Source organism: Pelodiscus sinensis, chromosome 19 (genome assembly GCF_049634645.1).
Source record: "Pelodiscus sinensis isolate JC-2024 chromosome 19, ASM4963464v1, whole genome shotgun sequence".
NCBI classification, from domain to species: Eukaryota; Metazoa; Chordata; order Testudines; family Trionychidae; genus Pelodiscus; species Pelodiscus sinensis.
In genome coordinates this window covers 6,380,694-6,403,722 of record NC_134729.1, presented here as the reverse complement: position 1 = coordinate 6,403,722, position 23,029 = coordinate 6,380,694, and the positions used below count along the sequence as shown (strand labels likewise).

Sequence of the window (23,029 nt, the reverse complement as noted above, 5' to 3'; positions counted from 1 at the left end):
ATGCTGATTGCTTTCCCCTCTTCCCTCTGCAGAGAGATAGGAATGTTCTGCACAGGTTGTTTATCAGGATAGTCCCCAAAGGCCTCTCTGTGTACAGTCTACAAAAGGAAAGGAAATGTGAAAGGAGAGGAGTGACAGGAAAATGCAATTTTAGCAATATTTCAGCAGTTTTACAAGCCAGAGTGTGACACAGCATCTGCTATGGCCCTTTAAGGGTAAAAACCCAGCCCTGGAAGAGAGCTGAGAGCAAAGCCCACAGCTGCAGCTGATAGTAGCCAATTAGGGCCCATCTGGGACTACACAAATAAGGGTTCCAGGATGGAGGAGGAGGAGACACTTGCTCTAGCTGGAGAGCAGAAGGGACTGGCTGTCAGGGAAGCTGGGGGCTTCCTGGGACAGGGCAGTAGTGGGAAAAGGCTGGCAGGGCTGTGGAGCTCTGCCCTGACCTCACTCCAGGATTCTAGAGCGGCAGGGAGGTGGCCAGGATAGGCAAAGGCAGCAGGTCCACCCCCCTGCCGATGATGAGTGGCCATTTCCGACTGCAATTTGCCCCTGCGATAAGGGGCTGGATGAAGACTGGCAGTGGGTCACTAAGGCAACGTGGGGATTGGGGAATTGGGGGTTCCTTGGGAGGAGAGGACCCTGGAGTACAGAGACGGATAAACACCCCCACCCCAGAAGGGGGCTGAGACACAATGGAGTGGGCACTGCCGGAGGGCAGTGTCCTGAAGAGGACCCTGAGGTCCAAGAGTGACGTGGGCCTGAGCCGGAGCGTGACATGAGGACATGGAGGGACACCTGCCAGAGGGAGGTCCACATGACACAGACATACAATTATTCTGTCAGCCTTGCTTGTTCATATGTGTAGTGAAATTCTGGCTTCTCTTACCTTTCGTTTAATGTCTGTAAACTGAGAAAACATAAGAGACCAATAGAAGGCCAGCTGCAGGATATAGTAATAGTAAAGACCGGATGTTAGAGGCTAAAAAAAAAAAGAACACTTAATTAAAAGGCAAAGTAGTGCAAAATTTGCATTAAAAGACTTTTCCCCCAACCCCTAACAACCAATCCACCTTTCCTGTGGCCCCGGCCTTTGAGAAGGGGGGGGATGTAGGAGGTAAGTTAAAGGTTCCAAATTTATGTTTAAAAAATACGAATTTAATCAAGAAAAGTCTATGGTAGATTTATTTTTAAAGGAATAAAACTCTTTCAGTCTTTACAATCTAAGAGCTGTGGTTTCCTGCTGGAGAAGAACAAATAGGAGAATCTGATTGGCTATCTACAATTATTTGAGCTGAATGAAGGGCAAACAGAAAACTCCAATTAATTGCGGCTGATAAAAATCACATTTGTAAAACTGCATTACTTTTAATAATCAAAGTACCATATATGGAAATTTGCTTTCAAACATGAATAGGTGATCGGTCTAGTTTGATGAACCAGTGTCTACACCATGAAAAATACCACCTTACAATCTACTCCTTTGTGGGGGCAGTGTTAGTTCAAAGGCCAAGATCTGCCTGGGCCAGGGGAGGATTTCAGAGGTGAAATTTCCTGAGCAGAGCAGTGACTCACTGACTGGAGTTTACCAGGTTTACCTTTAGGCACTGGGAGGCATATAGATCTCACAAATTTCAATCTGACACCATTCACATGGAATAATACTGGAGACATGCAAAACTGAAGGACTTCACATGAAAAAAAGGAGACGCACACACATGTATGGCCATACTGGGTCAGACCAAAGGTCTATCTAGCCGGGTATCTTGTCTTCTGACAGGGGCCAATGCCAGTTGCCCCAAAAGCAGTGAACACAACAGGTAATCAAGTGATCCATTCCCAGCGACACCATCTCTGTCCACAGTGGCTAATAGCCATGGGTTGGACCTATCCTGCATGAATTTATCTAGTTTTTTAATACCATACCAAAAAAGCTTCAAAACAACCAAGATGTCTCAGCAGCTGCGGCATTATACTTGCTTTGCCTACCTGTAAGTACATCAGAAGCAGGAAGTCTGCTAAACTACCTGTGGGGCCCTTGGACGATGCTAAAGGAGATGCTAAAGGAACACTCAAAGACAATCAAGTCATTGCAGAGAAGCTAAATTAATTCTTTGCTTCAGTCTTCATGGCTGAGGATATTGGGGAGATTCCCAAACCTGAGCCATTCTTTTTAGGTGACAAATCTGAGGAATTGTCCCAGATTGAGGTGTCATCAGAGGAGGTTTTGGAACAAATTGGTAAACTTAACAATACAAGTCACCGGGACCAGATGGCATTCACCCAAGAGTTCTGAAAGAACTCAAATGGGAAATTGTAGAACTATTATCTGTGGTTTGTAACCTATCCTTTAAATCAGCATCCGTACCTAATGACTGGAAAATAGCTAACATGACGCCAATATTTAAAAGAGACTCTAGAGGTGATCCTGGCAATTACAGATCAGTAAATCTAACATCAGTACCAGGCAAATTAGTTGAAACTATAGTAAATAATAAAATTGTCAGACACATAGGTGAACATAATTTGTTGGGGGAAGTCAACATGGTTTCTGTAAAGGGAAATTATGCCTTACTAATCTACTAGGCTACGTCTACACTGGCCCCTTTTCCGGAAGGGGCATGTTAATTTCAGAAGCCGTAATAGGGAAATCCGCGGGGGATTTAAATATCCCCCGCGGTATTTAAATAAAAATGTCCGCCGCTTTTTTCCGGCTTTTAAAAAAGCCGGAAAAGAGCGTCTACACTGGCCCCGATCCTCCGGAAAAAGCGCCCTTTTCCGGAGGATCTTATTCCTACTTTGAAGTAATTGCTTCAAAGTAGGAATAAGATCCTCCGGAAAAGGGCGCTTTTTCCGGAGGATTGGGGCCAGTGTAGACGCTCTTTTCCGGCTTTTTTAAAAGCCGGAAAAAAGCGGCGGACATTTTTATTTAAATGCCGTGGGGGATATTTAAATCCCCCGCGGATTTCCCTATTACGGCTTCTGAAATTAACATGCCCCTTCCGGAAAAGGGGCCAGTGTAGACGTAGCCCTAGAGTTCTTTGGTGGGGGGGGAGGTCAACAAACATGTGGACAAGGGGGAAATCCAGTGGATATGATGTAGTTAGATTTCCAGAAAGCCTTTGACGAGCTCCCTCACCAAAGGCTCTTAAGTAAAATAAGTTGTATTGGGATAAGAGGGAAGGTCCTTTCATGGATTGGTATCTGGTAAAAAGACAGGAAACAAAGGGTAGGAATAAATGGTAAGTTTTCAGAGTGGAAAGAGGTAACTACAGTGGTCCCCCAACGGTGGGTCGCCTTATCTCAAAAAAGATATATTGGCATTGGAAAAGGTTCAGAAAAGGGCAACAAAAATGATTAGGGGTTTGGAATGGATCCCATATGAAGAGAGAGTAAAAAGAGGAGACTAAGGGCAGATATGATAGAAGTCTATAAAATCATGATTGGTGTGGAAAAAGTGAATAAGGAGAAGTTATTTACTTAGTCTCACAATATAAGAACTAGGGGTCACCAAATGAAATTGATAGACAGCAGGTTTAAAACAAAAGGAAGTTTTTGTTCACTCAGAGCAGAGAGTCAACCTGTGGAACTTCTTGCCAGAGGGACATGGTGAAGACTAGGACTTCAACAGGATTCAAACCACAGCTAGATAAATTCATGGAGGTTAAGTCCATCAATGGCTTTTAGCCAGGGTGGGTAGGAATGGTGTCCCTAGCCTCTTTGTATAAATGGGTGACAGGAGAGGGATCATGTGAGGATTACCTGCTGTGTTCCCTCCCTCTGGGGCACTTGGCATTGGCCACTGTCGGCAGATAGGATACTGGGCTAGATAGACCTTTGATCTGTCGCAGTATAGCCGTTCTTATGTTCTGTGTTCTACTTTCATTTTGGTAAATAATAGATATCTTACTTGAAAAGGGTAGTTGTACCAGCATTGTCGCGTGTCCCAAAACCAGGGTGTCTAGAGAGAGAAAAGAACAAGAAATTATGCTACTAGAATTTTTCTCCTCATATGCTCTGGCTTTGGCCAATTAAAGCACTCCATCCCTACCACAAGATTACTTCAAAGGTTTTCACCTTGCTTCTTTGGTCCAAGCCACATTTATTCTGGGGTTTCATGGAGAAGAAAGCAGAGGTAAAAGTGAGCCGGTGCAATGCTCCAGTAAGAACTGCTCACCAGACTGGCTCACCCAGAGCCAACTTCTTGTTCCCCCGTTGGCAGCAGTGCTTTAGTACCCCTTTTCCCCAGGGGCAAGGTCAAAGCACTGCTGTGGCAGCGGTGCCAGACCCTACCAGCAGAGCTGCCGATGGGGGTGGGACAAGTGAGTAAAGGGGCAGCTGCCCTAGGGCCCAGCATTTTAAAAGGGCCCAAGATTCCCACTACTGAAGCCTCCGGGTTCCTGGCTTCCACTGCTACAGCCTCTGGTCATGAAGAAGTAGTGGCTGGGAGAATAGTCCTGCCCCCAACTTTGCCCTTCTACTCTAGGCCCTGTCCCTTCTGAGGCCCCAGAGCCACTCTCCCCCATACTTGCTGAGGATGCTGGCCCCAGTGCAGGGAACACTGACAAGTCCTAGCATCTACTTTAACCTATGCAAAAACATGCCATTGTGCATATAAAAATTAAAGTTGAAGTGTAGAGCTTTGCAGAGCTCTGTGCAAGGACATTCCAGATAAATGGTTCTATGTCTTTGCAAGTGAGAAAGCAAAGTTTGTTTAAGAGTGGATAAGTCCATCTTGTTCTGGCATCAGAAAAGAGTCTTCTAGCATTTCTGGCAACCTTTCCTATTTTGTGACAGCATACCTCTAAATGACGATGCATAAGGATCTGACTAGGAAGCATAAGGAAGACCTGAGACTATTGAATTCTTGCCAGTTTAGTTCCACATCATGTACTTGGAGCAAGCAGTGAAAGTAAAAAACAAAACAAAACTGAACTCACCGACCACATAAATTTGAATCCATAAGAAAATATACTTAAATAAAATGTAAACTTCCACCTGGAAATGGAAATGAGAAAGGGCAAACAATTAAACATTTGAAATTACAATACGTTAGTATTGTAGGATTAATGTTCGTGTAGCAAAAGATGGAATAATTATAAATGGAACCAAATTTGGCAAGTACACAAGTGGAGTTTTCACCCACTGATATTGGCCTTTGGAATAAAATAAAAATATTTTTTATAAGAATCAATCATATAAAGAGCACAGTTCCAAAAAAGCTACAGATTGTCTTAGAAATGTATCTGAAGGTTAATGCCAAATTATCTCTCAACATGTACATATGTTAAGGCAACAATCCTGAAGAAACCATTGTGATCTAGCGTAACATAGGACAATAGCCTGGGCAAGCCCTTTGGAATTAAAGATTAACAATGATTGAATTATTAAGTCAATACTTTGGAGTTTACAGTATTAAAAACAAAGTTATGTAGGTGTTAGCATAGAACTGTATGCAACTTGGCTAGGGAACTGACTAATGCAATCTCTGGCAAGGGTCAGGAACTTCAAAGGACTCCCTGAGACAATGTGTGTGAAGTAGAATTCCTAGAAGGGGCTGGCAAGAAGGGGGTTGCACACCCTCACCTTCAGACTCAGACTTTGAAGCTTTGCTCTGAGGAAAGGGACAAGTCAAAAACCCAATCTGCATTGTCCAGGGACCAATGGACAATACACAGCTTTTTCCATAAAGAGCCTGAATTGAACCTGACTCCAGACCTTCCTTGTGATCCAGAAAGTGGATAAGACCTCTAGCACACAGAAGATCCCGGTCCCAAAGGAAGGACTTTGAATACTGAGATCCCATATGACTGAATACTAGTTCTGAGCTAGGGCTGTTGTTGAACTCATGACCACAAAACTTGAACTCATGTTATTGAACTCATGACCTTTGAGGTCTGAAGGACTCACCTGCCAGAGGCAATGTTGGAGCGATCTTTGGTAAGCTTATTATCATGACTGTAGGTCGTTTTATTGGTTTTAATATTTTCTTTGTAGTGCTTTTACCTTAAGAATTAAATAGACTTGCATAGGAAGATAGTAACTTATAACTATCTGTAAATGCACTGAAAAAAACAATAAATGGTCTGGTAGCACTTTATAGCCTAACAAAACACGTAGATGGTATTGTGTACAATGTAAATGCACTGTGTACCAATTCTAAATGGAGAAGGTAAGCATGCCTGCTTAAGCTGGAAAAAACAGTGAAGGCCAGGAACTGTTTAGCTTGGAAATACTCTGGTCAAGGAAAAGACAGATGAGGATTTCTACTAGAAAGGGCAATAGCTTGTGGGCCAGGAGCATAACAGTGGGTGCCACAGCTGGACAACTAAGGGGACATTCAGGTGCAGATGCCCTAAACTATGACAGTAGGTACATAGCAGATGCCCTAGTATACATAACATGTTTCAAACTACACTTGCAGGCCAATTAAGCCAGAGATAGAAGTAGTCCTCCCAATTCTATTTGTCCATCTTATCTGTGCCTCTAAGTATACAAACCTTTACTTGCAGGGAGAGGAGGGGGAATACCGAGGAAGAATTATGTGAGGATATTAGGGAAGTGATTGGGGAAAAGAGAAACCACCACAGAAGGAGCAGGGGAAAATATTCAGAAACTACAGCAATGAGGAATCAAGTAAGTATCTGAACAAAGAATTGAGAGGGAACAAGAATCCATGAAGTGTCCCTTAGAGTGTCTACCATTACCTAACACATGAAATCAGTTTAGGAAATTGTCAAGTCTAGGAATCAGACTGTCCAGAGCCTTGTCTGGAGGGGAGTTACTCAGTTGAATACACAAGATCAAGTGTTACCATCTGCATGAGACATGTCCACTATGCAAACCTAAAAGTATTACTATTAACCTTTTAGACTATAAATATTCTTGTAAAGAATATTTCTGATTTCTCATGGCACACATACAAACTGATAGGACAGCATCGTAGAAAGCCATTCTGATTTTCTCTCTATTGGTCCGAATGGAAATTTGTTAGGTTGGCATTTTTCTCCATAATAAAAACCCCGACCGTATCGTTTACTTATCAGCAAGAGAGGGTTGGACTAATGAAGGGTCAGCTGATAAGGACTGGGTGTTATCAATAGGGTGAGAGAGTTCAGTCTAGAAAAGGGAGCTGACAGGAAAGGAGGGGCTAATGCAGAGGGCTGACCTACCACAGACTGCTGGAGGCTACGGGCCTCAGAAAGGTTGGAGATGGGCAGGACAGTACTTGATACCAGAGCTAAATAAAGACAGAGGAATTACAGGAAACAGTTGAGCACAGAGCCCACAAGGAAAGGGTTTTTTTGGACTCTGGACTACATCTGGATGTTTTGTTCACCTGAAAGGAGCCTGACCTAACAACTTAGACAGAGGGTTGAGTGGCATCCAAAGAGAGTCAACCTGCAGGGTTAAACCTCTCCTCTGCAACATCGTACTCTGGCACAAGGAGATGTGCACACATCTTTATACTTCCCGTAATATTGAAACACACTAAATTACACTACAAATTCAAAAAATTCAATTACAGTGCACAATTGGAGCTTGAATCAAGGCCATATTTTGGTCTCTGCACAAACCTACATGCTCTCACAAAACTTAGTGAGGACGCTGGGTTTGTCCTGGTTCCTACGATGGCGAAACCAGTGCTGGATCTTTCGAACATCCCAGTCTAGCTGCTTTGACAAACCTTCTAATCTTCTTCCATCTGGACACTGAGAAGAAATGAAACAGAAGTCAGACATTTCTTCTGCCTCCCCAACGTACATCAAACGTCTTTCTCTCTCTCATATATCTTCTGTTAGACATTTCCCTCTAAATCATGATCTCGGTCACAAAATGGAGATGGAGAATGAAAAATCATGCCAGGAAAGGTTTAATTTGCTAAAAATTCTTACAAGGTTAAAAAAAAAAATGTATAGTCACATTTAGCCTCCAAGCACATAATACCCACCATAACAAGAATTCAGATACCTCATTTCAAAGTGGGTTCAATGTTTCCTCCCCTATTTCTACTCCAATTCTGCCATCAGCAACAAAGAACAGGAACACTGATATACAGGAAACAATTTACCAGCTAACTAGCGTTCCACTGTATATTACACAGGGAGTTTTTAGCAAAATGGTCTGTCAGGGGAAATCTGCATAAAAACACTGGCATAAATGACTAGCAGGAGTGGATAGTCAGAACAGCTGGTAGTGTTACCATATTTGAATATGACACAACAGCTTATCTTGATTTGAAATAAAGATGGGCCGTCTGAGCCCTAAGTGTTTATGAATTCCACAGGCATAATACACAGATATTGGCACTTCTGTAGATTGCTTTTATTTATAACTTCACAAATATTACAGAATTGTCTCATTTGTAAAATATGATACTGAATAGCCCAGTCTCTGACTAGAGGCTTTACCACTATAGATTTTGGGGTTTTTTAATAGTGGCATGAGTCAGTATAGAAGAGCAGACAAAATTAATTAAATCTTTACAAGTTACCGCTGCTGAGGTAGATCAGATTAGTTTTAGTCCTTTTAATAAGCTCTGCCAGGGAACTACCACAAACGTGAAAGAAACTAAACAGGTTTCACAACTGGAGTTTATCCACAAAAGCAGACTGATATGCAGAGTTCTGAACTAGCAGAGAGGGCAATCACAAGTTGTTCAACATAATCGGAGAGCAAAGATTTTTCTGTCATTAATGGTCAAGTACTAGAACTACTGTTTCCTTCCGGCAATTCCATCACATCCATAGTTTCTTTTTCACATGACTAGGGGCTTGGGCTAACTGGAAAAGAAGTTTCTGCATTGGGAATGCATCTGCCCTTTTGGCGGAGTGCAATCATAAGGCTGTTTTATAGCACCCTAGTTTCAGAACAGATGGTAAATATTTTCCACATCAATGTCATCCTCCATGCTGATTCCCCAAATCTAAGCAAATACTGTATCAGTCCAGGAAAATGAAGTTCTGTTTAAGTTCTGAACAGTGTAGTCCTTCCCATCATGGATGCATGCTTAATTCTAAACATAACTTTCAAGGACACCGATGCATGAGCTCCCTCCTTAACACTGGCAAACCACAAATCTCCTTCTACTCATCTGCATCTCAGTTTGCATAACACTGGGTCTGTTAAGCTCTATTGAGACTAGTTTTTATTGCAGCACTTTAAGATCACCCATTGACTAAGAAGATTTTCTCTCATAACAGCTGGCAATATAGTCTGTTTTATTTCCTTACATGGGAATTTGTGATTTTTTTTTAAATCAATATTAGTTTAACAGTCAGTATTCAACAACTGATGGACAACTTACAGGATTCAAAGTTTCAGAGGGGTTAGTCTGTTACAGGAAAAACTTAAAAAACAAGAAATTCAGTAAAACTCCGATGGTCCGGCATCTGATGGTCCGGCACCATCAGGAACCCGGAAGTGCTTCGGGTAGCCGGACCATTGGAGCTGCTCTGCCCCCAGCTTCCCCGATTCAGCCACTGCTAGAACTGACCAGCAGCTGAATTGGAGAAGCCGGGGGCAGAGCAGCTGGAGTGCTGCCGGGTTGGTTCCGTAGCGCTGCCGCTCGGGGCTGCGGGACCAACCTGGCAGCACCCCAGCTGTCCCCGATTCAGCCGCTGCTGAAACTGATCAGAGGCTGACTCCAGGAAGCCCGAGGCAGAGCAGCTCTGCCCAGGGCTTCCTGGAGTCAGCCTTTGATCAGTATCAGCAGCGGCTGACTTGGGGACACCTGGGGCAGAACAGCTGGGGTGCTACCGGGTTGGTCCCACAGCGCCAAGGGGCGGCGCTGCGGGACCAACCCAGCAGCACCCCAGCTGCTCTGCCGCAGGCGTCCCCAAGAGCAGCAGGGGTGCTGCCGGGTTGGTCTTGCCACGCCAAGGGTCGGCGCTACCAGACCAACCCGGAAGCACTCCAGCTGCTCTGCTGCAGGGGTCCCCGATTCAGCCGCTGCTGAAACTGACCAGCAGCGGCTGAATCGGGGTCACCTGGGGCAGAGCCGGACTATCGGAAGGGGGGGCTATGAGGGGTCTGGGGTGGCATCGCCCCACCCCAGACCCCTCATAGCCCCCCCCCTTCCGATAGTTCGGCAAATCTGATAATCCGGCACCCTCTGGGTCCTAAAGGTGCCGGATTATCTAAGTTTACTGTAGTCTGGTAGCACTTTAAAGACTAACAAAACATGTAGATGGTATCATGAGCTTTTGTGGATAAACTTCTTCAGAAGTGGGCTGTGCCCACGAAAGCTCATGATACCATCTACATGTTTTGTTAGTCTTTAAAGTGCTACCAGACTATTCATTGCTTTTTAAATTTTTACAGGATTCAGTCATTTACTAGTGAAATAGCACAACAAGCAGATATTAAAATGAAAGAGTAACTGAGAGGAATAACTAGAAGAAAATCTACCACCATTCAACAATCTACCACCAACATCCCTCAACAGCATTTATGACTGAACTGCTTTCTTTCTACAACTAGATTTCTGTAGTGATAAGCCATCAAGTCCACAATCACAGAAGTAATTTGAAGAAGGCAGCTGCTGACTGACCAGCAAAAGATTCTTCCTTTGGGACCAGAGTGGTAACTTCCAAGGAGAGAGTGAAAAAAAATGTAGGAGAAGCTCTTGGTGAACACTAAAAATTTGAGCATTATACCTTGTACAGAAATTCAGGGGCCCAAAAAAAACAACAACTCTTATTCTCATTTTGTTAGTATCAAACCCACTCTTTTGCTTGCAACACTGTGGCTTAAAGCACAGACAGAACTAAAGTCACTGCAGGAAACAGGATAGGAGGTGGACATGGTCATCTCAACTAAAGCTAGAAGCAAAAGTTATCCAGAGACACTTGTATTTTTGTGCACAGATTCCCATCAATCAGAGAACAGAGAGCTGTGAAGTACATTGCCCTAAGGTGACAAAAGAAAAGCAGCCCAGTTCTCATTTATGTGCCTGAACCTCTTGCAGAACCTGAAAAGTGACTTACCTTAGTGATGGATGTAAACACTTTCTCTAGAATTGCATTGGGCTGAGCTCTGTGAGGTCCACCGTCCTGAATGCCAAGTTTTATGGCACATGGTTTGGCAATAAACCTGAAAGTCCCAAATGAAGAGTCCGATTAAAATAAGAAATTAATTCCCTTTTTCTGTGTCTCAATTATCTCGGCTCTGTTAGGCTATATGCACAAAAAAAACAACAACAAGTCTGTGGCACCATAAAGACTAACAGATTTATTTGGACATAAGCTTTTGTGGGCAAACCCCCACTTTGTCAGATGCATGGAGTAGAAATTATGGAGGCAGGCCTAAATATACTAGCACATGAATTACCTTATCAAGTAGCGGATCGGTGGGTAATGAGGCCAATTCACCCTGACTGAATTAGTCATTAAGGTGCCACAGGATTCCTCATTCCTTTTCAGAATAGTATTTGATAATCTCTGACTCCAGGATTTCCTTCTACCGGGGCCAAGGAACAGAGTAATGCAATGAGAAAGGACTCAGCAGAAGGTTATGGGACAGTCTCTTTGGTGAATATGTATTATAGCATTTCTAAGCTCATCAGCAGACTATTTTAGTGCTTATGATGAAAGATACTAAATGGACATTCAAAGAACTAATGCAGCTGCAGCAGGACAAGCTTCTTCACTAATGTTTTCTGCCCACAATCTGGAAAAAGAACCACCTCAAAAAATGGGGAGAACTGACACATTTTTGGAACCAGAGTTTGAACTGTTCGTGTATGGCTACAGAACCAACACATGGGATATATGTTAGAGACTTTGAGGATACTCAAAGAAAAAGAGATTAAAGACTTCCTTACGGTTATGGCATAGGGCTGGGACTTCAGAGACTGGGTTCTATTCGCAGCTTTGCCAAACTGCCTCATTTTCCTAGCTCTGCCTACCACAAATGTTGTGAGGTTTTAAATGAAGTTTGTGAAGAGCCTGGAGTCCACTGAATATACATCATCAGCGTTTTAAAACTACCACCTAGTAGCCCGTAACTCTCTAAAACAGAAACCACATAATCCTGAAAAACTATCAGAAGAAACAAATGGAAGAAGTTGCTAGTCAAGTCTGGGGTAGAAGTCATGAAGCTAAACAGAGGTATGTAGTTAACGTTGAAAACCTGAGTGTATTCCTTGTACCTCTGAGCATTCTCCTTTCCCTTGCTGTGACACTCTGAAAAGCTCCTTCTGGTTTGGAAGAAGGTGCAGACACACTACTTTTTCAGATGGGACATGCTGCAATTGGTGCCCGAAGAAGCAGGGATTCTTCAGAATATCATTCTTATAAAGTATTATTTAAATTCTGACCAGAAAATGCATGTATAAATACAGTGCCTATTAGCACAGGCCTGCAGGTACTTTCCAGACACTACTATATTTAACTTCACCCCTCACACTGCAACCTCCTATGCAAGGGTAAGTATTGTCCCTGTTCAGAAAATACCCACTTCATTTCTGCTCTATTTAATACCTCCCTCCCACTGAGGATAAGATTTCCAGTTTAGGAGTTGCCCTTCTCCAGAGCGAAAAAGGGAAGAGTCTTAAACAATCTGAAAACAAGCCCGTGTCAAACGCGGAAGAGTACAGTCTTAATTTCAGGTTGTTTCCATCCAACAAGGAGATTACAGTCTACCAAAATAATTGTTTTATTGCCAGATTTTAGGTTTTGTTTCTACCATATGACAACAGGTCACCAAGTATAAACAAAAAACACAGTTTCTTCATTATTTAAATAGTAACTTCTACCAGGGCAGAATGATAGTCTTCAAATATATTAAGCTTTTTGTTCTTCATGTCCCCTCAAAGTAGAATGAGAAGTAACCAGCTTAACAGGCAGCAAAGGAGATTTAGGTTCGAGATTAGGAAAAGCCTTCTAACTGTACAGATAGTTAAGCTCTGTAATAGGCTTCCAAGGAAGGCTGTGGAATCCCCATCACTGGAGGTTTTTCAGAGCAATTTGGAGAAAAACTGGTCAGGGATGGTCTAGGTTACTTGATCCTGCCTCAGTGCAAGGGGCTGGACTTGATCACTTCTTTAGGTCCCTTCCGCTTTACTTTCTATGATTTCCCTCCTCTTCTCCACACTCGGTTCTGGAGAAAGTTAATTTGAAAACATGCACTGAATGTCTGCAGATGATCTGAAGAAAAGTCTGATCTATTTTTGCAACAGGAAGAGCAATCATTCATGACTCTTCTTGGTGCTTGAGCTGAAAGCGAAAGTAAAACAGTCCCTGAGCTTCTGCTGCTTTCCAGCTAGAAGAGGTATGTAGAATTGTCACTTGATTGAAGAAGTCTAGATTAGGGATTTTGTAATAGGGTAACCATGTAACCACTGAAAATCTCAAGGGTTACACAGTTATATGTGCTGCAGGCTTTATACTGCAGAGCCCACAGCAAAGTCTCCTTGGGAGAGGGGCTGCTAGCCCTCCCGGCTCTGCTACTGGGGAGATGGCTTCATTACCGCAATGAAACCTCCTCCCCGAGAGCAGAGAGGGCATCCCTTTCCCACTGTGCTCCCAGGGAGGAGCCTCTGCTGCATTGCCACAGTGAAACTGCCTCCCCAAGAGGCTGAGTGTAAATGGTTAGTAGTCACTTGCACTCTAACTAGTCACTACAGTCTACATTTCTGCAGAGTCTAAGAAGAGTGGACTATTTATAAAACAGGGGCAGTGTTTATTTAAAAAGCCAAAAATGTAGTATTTCCTCTAGTCCAGAGAGGATTTTTTTACAGACCAACAGATAATAAAAACTTGAAGCAAAAACAGAGAGCAGTAAAAACGCCATTGTAAATATTTACACTAATTGAAAAGGACAAATTCTCAAGTGATGTTGAGAGAGTACCTTTTCACTGCAGAATTAAGTGCAGATAATTCAAGAGACAAGCAACACTGCTAAACAAAACTCAAGTGGCACAGTCAGTGACTGTGCTAGCACCATGGTGTCCAACGCGCTAGCCACTAGCCACGTGGCTATATGGCAGTTGAGCGTGGCTAGTTCACTATAGCAGTAGCTACTATATATAGTTGGATACCATGTTGTTAGCAGATGTCAAGTTGTACTCTACCGTCCTTGATGGGCCAACTCATGTTAAAAGTTATTGTACATTTCTAAGATTCAAGTTGGGACAAAATTAGTAATAACTAGAGTTAACATGACAGTGAAGACAAAAACACTTGCATATGTTACAATTTTCATCACTCACACCACCAGCTGAGCAATCTAAATAAGAACCTTAGGCCTAGTTCATGTTCAGAAGCTAGCTCAATATCGCTATGGTGCTCAGAGATGTGGAAAATTCATCACCTGAGCATCAGTCATGTCAACCTGCCAAACTGCAGAATGCTTCTGTTGCTCTAGTTACAGGCATTCAGGGAAATGAAGTTCCTACAGTGGGGAGGAAATGCGTGTAGTCTATAGCATTAACCTATAAGTGTTTGTTTATTGGTTAATCCACTGTTTCCCAACTGGTGCTCTGAAGAACCCTGGGGTTTCACGAAGTGAAAGTAGGGGTTCCGCGAGGAGCCAGCACTCCCCCACCCTCTCTGAAAGAGAGAGAGCCGGTTAGCCAACTTCTTAAAGAAACAGAACACTTGTTTCCCGTTCCACCCTGGCAACGCTGAGGCGTAGCAAGGCGGGGGCAGAGAGGAACAGTTGCTCCCAGCCAGCATACTAGGAGGCTGCCAGACAGGGGTGACCCCATGTGACCCACAGCGGGGCGGGAAGCACTTCCCCTTCCCAAAGGAGCTGGTGCGCGCTGCCTGAACTGCTTGGGCTGTGGCACCCGGCAACTTAGTTCCATGGCCTTTCTGCGCGGTGCGGGGGGGTGGGGAGGTCAGGAGACCTGGGGCTGTGCAGGCAGCGTGCTCTGCCCTGGGACTCCCCGCACCTCCCACCCCCACAGGAAGCATCGCGGAAGTAAGTTCCTGGGGTGCAACAGCCCCTGCAGTTCAGGCAGCGCGCACGCGCGCCAGCTGTTTGGGGAGGGGAAGTGCAGTTGCACACTTCCCGGAACCCAGAGGTGTTGCAGGATTGCCAGGTACTGGTCCCAGATGCCCCTGTCCAGACCCCCCCACAAGTACCCTGTCCCCTGCCCCTACCAGCACTGTCCCCAGCACCCAGCAGCACCTGTCCCTGGCCCCAGCACCCTGCCACCCACCCCAGTGCCCAACAGGACCATGTCCCTAACCCCAGCACCCTGCTACCTGCCCCAGCATCCTGCCCCAATACTCAGTAACCTGTGCTGCCACCCACCCCAACACCCCTCTACCAGCCCCAGCACCCACCAGCACCCTGTCCCCTGACGCCACCAGCACAGTAGGGACCACATTAATGGGACTTGGGGGTTTTTTTGTGTCTCACTTGTGTGGCCCCAACTGACTTTTCTGTGGATCAGTGACCCTTGACTCAAAGGAGGTTCCCCGCCCCTCTCATAAATAAAGACAATGCTAAAACCTTTGGAGTTTGACATAATATTTTATTTAAAATGAAGCCTGGCCAACAAGCTCCCATCTTACTGCAGCATCATAACACTTCTGCACCACCTGACCCCAAATCTGAGCCTGTGATATATTGGAACCCCCTGTCCTGAGCCTCTTACATCCCCAAACTCCTGCATCCCCACATCCTCAGTCTTCTGCCATATCCTCAGTTTTGCACCATCCACACATCACAAATCTGTGTCCTGAGCCCATCATACTCACAACCTCCTTGCCCTGAGTCCCTCACATATCCAACCCAAACTTCTGCACCCTCACGTCCACAAGCCTGTGGCTTGCTCAGCACCCCAACTTTGCACCTGAGCCCAACACTCCCCAGCCTGGAGCCCCGTCCCTGAGCCAGCATCCCCTTCTCCTGCATCCAAATTCCCTCCCAGAGCTTGCACTTCTCACCCCTTCCCACACCCAAATCCCTCATTCCCACCCCGGAGCCCGCACCTCCCGTCTCAACCCAGTGAGAGTGTATAAGGGCTGGGGATAGCAAGTGATGGAGAGGAGGGGAATAGAGAGGGGCCTCAAGGAAGGGGTGGGGTCTTGGGGAAGGAATGTGATTTTTATGAACTGGTGGGTCCCCTTCCCCACCCCAAGAAAATCTCAGGAGGTCATTAATGTATTCTTCTGTGAAGCACTTGAATCAAGTAATTGGCAAATGCTCCCAGCATTCTATCCTCTTGACACAGTGGTACACCAGTTCTGGTGCCATGAGACAAGCACAGACTGGTGGGACTGCATAGTTATGCAGCTACAGGATAAGCAGTGGCTGCAAAATTTATGCATGCATAAGGCCACTCTTATGGACATTTGCACATTACTTTTCCTCACCCCCAAGTGCAGGAATGCCAGAATGAGACCTGCTCTGTCAGAGAAGCGAGTGGCAATAGCCCTGTGGAAACCTGCAAAGCCAGACAGCTACCAGTCAGCTGCAAATCAATTTGGAGTGGGGATATCTACAGTGGGGGCTGTTGTGATCCAGGTAGCCAAGGCAATCAATACCCTTCTGCTACAAAGGACAGCAACTCTGGGAAACATGCAGGATATAGTAGACAGCTTTGCAACAGTGCAGTTCCATAACTGTGGTGGGGCAATAGATGGAACTCACATCCCTATTTTGGCACCCAACCGCCTTGCCAAAGAGTACATAAACCGTAAGGGGGACTTCTTGATGGCCCTTCAGGCGCTGGTGGATCACATCAACCGAGGATGGTCATGAAAAGGTGCATGACACACTCATCTTGAGATCTCCTGCCTTTTCAGCAAGCTAGGATTTCTTTCCCCAGACCGGAAAATTACCACTGGAGACACTATAGCGAACCTTGACGACCCAGCCTACCCCTTGTTCCCATGGCTCATGAAGCCATACACGGGCAGCCTGAACCACAGTTAGGAACAGTTCAACTACAGGCTGAACAAGTGCAGAATGGTGGTAGAATGTGTTTTTGGAGGTTTAAAGGAAAGGTTTTGCCATCTATTGACTAGGTTAAATATCAGTGAAAGCAACATTCCCATTGTTGTGGAAGCCTGCTGTGCACCATAATAAGGAGGAAAGTTTTATGGCAGTGTGGGTGGCTGAGGCACAGCAGCTAGCCAGTAATTATGAACAGCCAGACACCAGGGCAATAAGGAGAGCACAGCGAGGGGCACTGGAAAAACAGAGGCTTTGAAAAACAGCTTTGTGAATGGCCAGCGACATGACAGTCATGGATGTTGCTCTTAACGAAGTGCCCCTCCATTAAGGGTGCTTCCCTCTAAACCCTTCTACCGTCAACACAAGCAATAAAGAGACTGATGTTGAGAAATCATGCATTTTTATTTAGGGAATACAGGGAAGCAGGGCTAGAAAAGGAGTTCAGGGTGGGAGCTTCAGGAGGAGAGAAGGGAAAGTGGTGTTTTATCACAATCCCCCTGTGTAGCCATCACAGGTGTGAGAAGGTCAGTCTTTTGCTCCAGGGACACATCCCTGGGGGTTGAGCGTGACTCTGCCCATTACATTCTAGGGCCTTACCAAGTTCCATAGCCTCCTCTGCATTCATGGGCCCCTGGGAGAGGTGGCTATGGAACTTGGTGAGGCAGGAACGTGGGTCCGCAAGGGGTGGAGAGTGCCTGTGCACATGTGCCATGATCATCAAGACTCTCTCCCGATCCTTCAGTTTGCATACCCTGCATGCTCCCCTCACATCTCCTGCAGCAGTGTTTTCCTCCATTCACTTAATTGCTCCCTGTCCAATTGTGGGTGGATTGCACTGCTCCTTGAACATGTCATCCCTAGTACATTTTCGCCTTCAGATTTGTGCTAGACAGCTGAAGGAAGTGCAGCATGCTTGCTGCTGCACTCATTGTAATGAAAAGGGCAGACTTTACAGGAGATAAATTGTCAAAGTGCAAAACGTAATCTCTTAGCATAAAAGAAGGTCTGTCCAAAGACAATAGGAATGTGTTATGTACAAGAACACGGTTATTCTTTTAAGCATCCACTATGCAGCAGGTACACCACAGTGATCTTAGGGGAGCGGCTGGACTCTGGTGGCAGGCACGGTAAGGGACAGGCTAAGGCTTGAGCCAGAAGTGGAAGGGGGTCCAAGCATAGCAGCAAGGCAGGGAAGAGGCTCACAGAGTGACTTTGTGTTTGGCACCCACCGTTTGTTGACAATTCCCCTTCCTGCAGGCGCATGCGGGTGAGGGGAGGAGGGGGTCTGGGCATGGCGAAGGGTGCAGACACCAAGGAGCTTCTGGATGGGAAGGAGACTAGGTAGGGGGCTAGGTTTGCTTCATTTGGTATGAGCAAATGGAGGTTTACTGCTGAGTCATCAGTTAATAGCTTCCCCTGCTTCATCTAGGTTGCCATGTGCAATAGCAGTCTTCTCCGAATCACACAGAGTGATAAGGAGCGGAAGATGACTAGATGTGGCCAGAAAAACACTTTGTGCTGCAATGACACCAGACCACTTGCTGCTGACTTGGCAGGGAAAGGTGTCCTACACAAAGGATGGAATAAGGCAGCCTCTCCAGAAACCTTTAGAGATGGAAAAATAAAGAGTTCCTATGAGATCTTTATGGAGATGTGAAGAGAGGATTCCTGCTCCATCTCCAGACACGTTAACAAGCTGTTCTGGGGAGCCCGCGCTGTGGAGACAGAGTGGCTGTCACTGATCATACCCAATTTGTCTTAATCCACTTGTAGAATGGTTTAAAAAAAAGTGAATTCATCAGTGGTGCCTTTCCTGACATCAGGGCCCAGCAGCGAGACAGCCTGAGAGGAAGGCATTGTCTCCAAAGTTATAAAAAGGTCCTGGCTGTTAGTGAGATCAGATGCGCTGCTCACCTGCTGACCATTCTCCACCTCTTCCTCCACACCATCCTCCATGCTGCTGCCTGAGGCTGTTTGAGGAGTATCTTGGAGGAATCCATGGACTTGATTGGGAAACTGGTGTCTCTCCCCTCCCCCCCCCAAATTGCATGCAGCTTCTCATGGAAGTGGAATGTTTGCGGCAAGAATCCAGATAATCTGTTTTCCTCCTTTGTCTTAGTATGTCTGCCTGAGCTCCTTTTATTTCCACATGGCACTGCTGGGCATCCCTGGTATATTCTCTCTCCTTCATGCCCTTTGTGATCTTGACACAGATATCAGTGCTTCCTTTGCTGCTTTGTAGTTCTGCCTGAACAGATTCCTCTCCCCACAAAGCAATGAGGTCCAGAATTTCCTGAACACTCCATGCTAGTGCTTGTGACCCTGAGCATTCAGAGTCAGGTATACTGCTTAGGTGTGCTGCCTGCTCTGAGGTCTGCTCACCACACTGGCCACACAGGAAATGAAAATTCAAATTTTTCTAGGGCTTTTCCTGTGCAACTGGAGAACAGCAGAGTTGAAGTCTTGGGCAGAGCCGTCACAGCAGGACATTGTGGGACTCCTCCCAGAGGCCAAGAAGAAGGCTGCATCTGAACTACCCTAAAGTTGACCATGTAAGGTCAAATTTACCATTACTCCCTGTGAAAAGCAGTAGTACCAAAACTCACTTTAATGTCGAAAGAACGGGTGTGGTGGCGTTGACTCAGCATTTAGAAAAAAAAAAATCGACCTAATGCAGCTAAGTTCAACCTAAAATCCCAGTATAGACCAAGCCTAAGTGCTGAAGTCTTTGTAGTGCCTTAATTATTGAAATACTGGGTTTCTAAATTGGTTCTTGGTGTTCTCATACAGTTGAAAGTCTGGTGATAGATTTTTACGAGGCTCGAGCCATAGCGTTTCCCTACTGCTGAGTTAAAAAAGAAAATCTCAAACCAGTTCATGGGAGAGAAGGGGAAGCTATATCAAACTGACCAAATGACCCCAAATTTGCACCAGTCTACCTCAGCACCTGATGTAGCACACCCATTTGCATGTTGATCTGAAACTTTTTGTAAGTTTTTAGAACACTGACATTTTGCAATTATGCAGAAATGTCTGCTACTTCTCCTCAATTCTAAATTCCTACGTGTGTGCTCCCATTGGTTGCCTGAATCAGAAAGCAAGCTTATTTTACAGACCCAGAGATCAGATCTAATAACTTTTATATTTATTAGTTTTTGAAGCTGGATTTTGGTGCCAGATAGTCTCAAAGGCTGTCAAAAGATACAAGATTTATGTGGAGACTTCCCATTGCTTTTTCCCTTATTGTGGATAAAAGAGTAATAAGCACCAGCAAGGTTTAAAATGAATTCATTTTGGGGGAAGAGGAACTTCATAATCAAATGGTCTCAACATTTACATTGCTAAAACTACTTTGATGTCTCAACTTGCAAAGCAATTCAATCTGATTGTGAAGAGTCTGCCCTTAAACAGAAAACAATGCTCAGTCTTAATGGAAGTCATTACTGCTACTCCATAATGTGTCTGAGTGGAAGTTTTATTCCTTTTTCTCTCTAATTTAAATAGACATTATTAATGTATTTTTATACAGCAATGAGGTTTTGAAGGATTTTTTGATTGCCAGAAGATTTAGTAAATGGATTTTTGGCCCCTGAAATATATGATGAATTATCAGCAATAGCTTCTCACCTTGGCTGAGTTGCATTTAGTAAAGAAGAAAGGGGAGAATAAAAAAAAACTGGTTATCTAAAAAGTGAACTAAGGAGAGTTAAAGAAAATCCTCTTGAAAAGATTGAACACAAGAATTGGTACAACTCCAGGAGTACTTATAACAAAGCACTTCCAAGCAGGTGTTTCTTTTGCTAGCATCAATCATGTTTGCTCTTGAGAAACTCTCCCATTATGACCTTTATGGAATTTCTCAAGTAATCAAATAAAACTAACAGAGACTGTGACCAAGAATTAGCTGGTCTAGTTAATACAGTCCTATCCTCTTCCATTTCCCCAAAGAAATAACACCATGACCATTTTAACAGCCAGAGTTAAAGAATGAGGCAGGATCTTCATTTCAAGCTGGTTCTTCCTTGCTCAATATGCAATCTAGGCCACTAAGTAGGAACTGTGCAGTTATATTACAATACATATGCCCAGACCTCCTACAGTACCCATGTATACCAATGTGGATAATGACATTCCAACTGTATCTCTGAATTTCAGATAATTAGTGTTATCAAGCCATTATCCATGTGATTTAAATTTTTCAAGACATCTTAATAATATAATAGTATGGAACAGCAGCAGCTGCATTAGAGCAAATAGATGCTATTTGTATTTGGGCTATTTGTAATTGCCCAACTTAGAATGGCTCCCGCAGAACAGTCATGATCTATATCAAATTCTTATAAAAAAAAATCAATGCTTCTTGCTGGAACCTTATGATCACCCTCTGGCTGTTCTGTTTGATAGGCTCAAGAGACGTCAGAGTAATAAGCTAATTACAACTGTGTGCATGTAGCTTATACATGGAACCTTAAGATCCCAAGCATTTGTTTTACTTGCTGATACATGATTAGAACTAAGACAAAGCTAAGATTAAAGATCTTGAGCTCGCCTCAGTTTATCTACGAGCATACAGATTTAGTTCTTTTTTTAAAATTCAGAGTATTTTTTTTAAGTGAAAAACAACAACTTGGGTGGATGGGAAAGGAGGGTCATTGTGGCCTCAAATAGCTGGAGATAAATATTAGCTTCGATCGCATATAGGTCTCTTAAATATTTTCACCACTATTGTTGTCTTGGAATTAATTTAAAACTCAAGATCTAATGAAATTGGGGGAGAAAAATCAAATCATTAAAATTACTACCTGATCAAAGAAAGACACACATAAGGGATCAAAATAATCCCTTGGAACATAAAAAATAACATGGCAGCCAATCCTAAATTACCATTCCCAAAACTTGTTTTGTTACCATTTCTTTGTAGTAGGAAAGAAACAAACGTAATTTGTTTGAAACAAATGTAATTTTTTAAATGGCCTAGGGAAAACACGGCTGATTTGAAAAAAAAAAATCAAAGATAAGATAACCATGTGTCATTTTAAGAGTGCATTTGGGCTCCGTACTAACAACTCTGCTAGCAACCATAGTTTCAACCAAACCATGTTGCAAGATGGCTTGTTAGCAATTTCCTGTCCAGTGTGGGCATATTTGGTGTGCAACCATAATATTTATTCTACTTTTAATTATCAGCAGGCTAACTATATATTTTTCATGGTTCCACATGCAGTTTCTGTTTTGCCAGTTGGATGTTTCTTTCAACCCCAGAAAAACCAGTCTTGCTATTGGGCAAAGGTTATCAAGATAAAGAGAACAGCCTTGTATGTTCTCACTTAAGCAGATGCTATGGGAGCAAGCTCTAAAATCTTGATGTCATGTTAGAATATTCCCTGGGTACCAAGAGTGGATTTTCAGATGCACAATTTAGCAGCATTTCCCTTTAGAACCTTGAAACAGCACCACGTAGCCATCAAGACTGGATTACTTAAATTCTCAGCAAGGAACCTCCATCACTTGCAGCTTTCTCAAAAGGTAGCAACTTGTCTGCTCAAAAGTTTTTAAGGTATTACTGGGTCTGCATTCTGTACAATGGGTGCCTGTTAAGGTAAAGACCAATTTTAACTTGACTCTTCTTTTTTAACAGCCCTAAAGTGTATAGGCCTCAAATACATTATAGACTTTCTTCTGGAATCTTGACACTGGGGGTGCTCATTTGATTTTGTTACACACCAAGATTTTAGGCCAAACATCACAAATCTATACTTGTGAACTGGATTATCACATTCTGCACAATGCATTTATTGATAATAAATGTTAGCAAACTGTATATTACAACAACCTGCAATAAACCAAGATTTTGTTACACACACAAGATCACTTTGGGCTACTGGCTCACTGGAGACACTTTTTAGGCAGCTGATTATCAGAGGGCAGGAGTCAGCCACTTTCTGAATTTTTTTAAGCCACCTCAAGCTAGATACCCAATGTAACTAGTTACTCTTGAAAGGCCTGCCTTTCATTTTACTCACCATTGCATCTCAGGTTGGCAAGTAACTGTACCTTTGCCATGGTGGGTGTGGAGCTCCTTCCTGCCCACCTCCTTTGAGGCCAGACTCAGTCCAAG

The 23,029-nt window shown here is 44.0% G+C and overlaps 1 protein-coding gene across 2 annotated transcripts in view; it reads right to left on the bottom strand.

Moving 5' to 3' along the window:
* CERS5 (ceramide synthase 5) overlaps nucleotides 1-23,029 on the bottom strand; it is a 49,194-nt gene that overhangs the window by 15,151 nt on the left and 11,014 nt on the right. For both annotated transcript variants that reach the window (XM_075902054.1, XM_006131149.4), the window contains exons 2-6: nucleotides 10,989-11,094; nucleotides 7,582-7,712; nucleotides 4,941-4,998; nucleotides 3,911-3,961; nucleotides 890-982 (exon numbers count right to left, since the gene is read on the bottom strand). In XM_075902054.1, coding sequence (XP_075758169.1) covers nucleotides 890-982; nucleotides 3,911-3,961; nucleotides 4,941-4,998; nucleotides 7,582-7,712; nucleotides 10,989-11,094 — 439 coding nt within the window. The remainder of the gene's footprint in view (nucleotides 1-889; nucleotides 983-3,910; nucleotides 3,962-4,940; nucleotides 4,999-7,581; nucleotides 7,713-10,988; nucleotides 11,095-23,029) is intronic.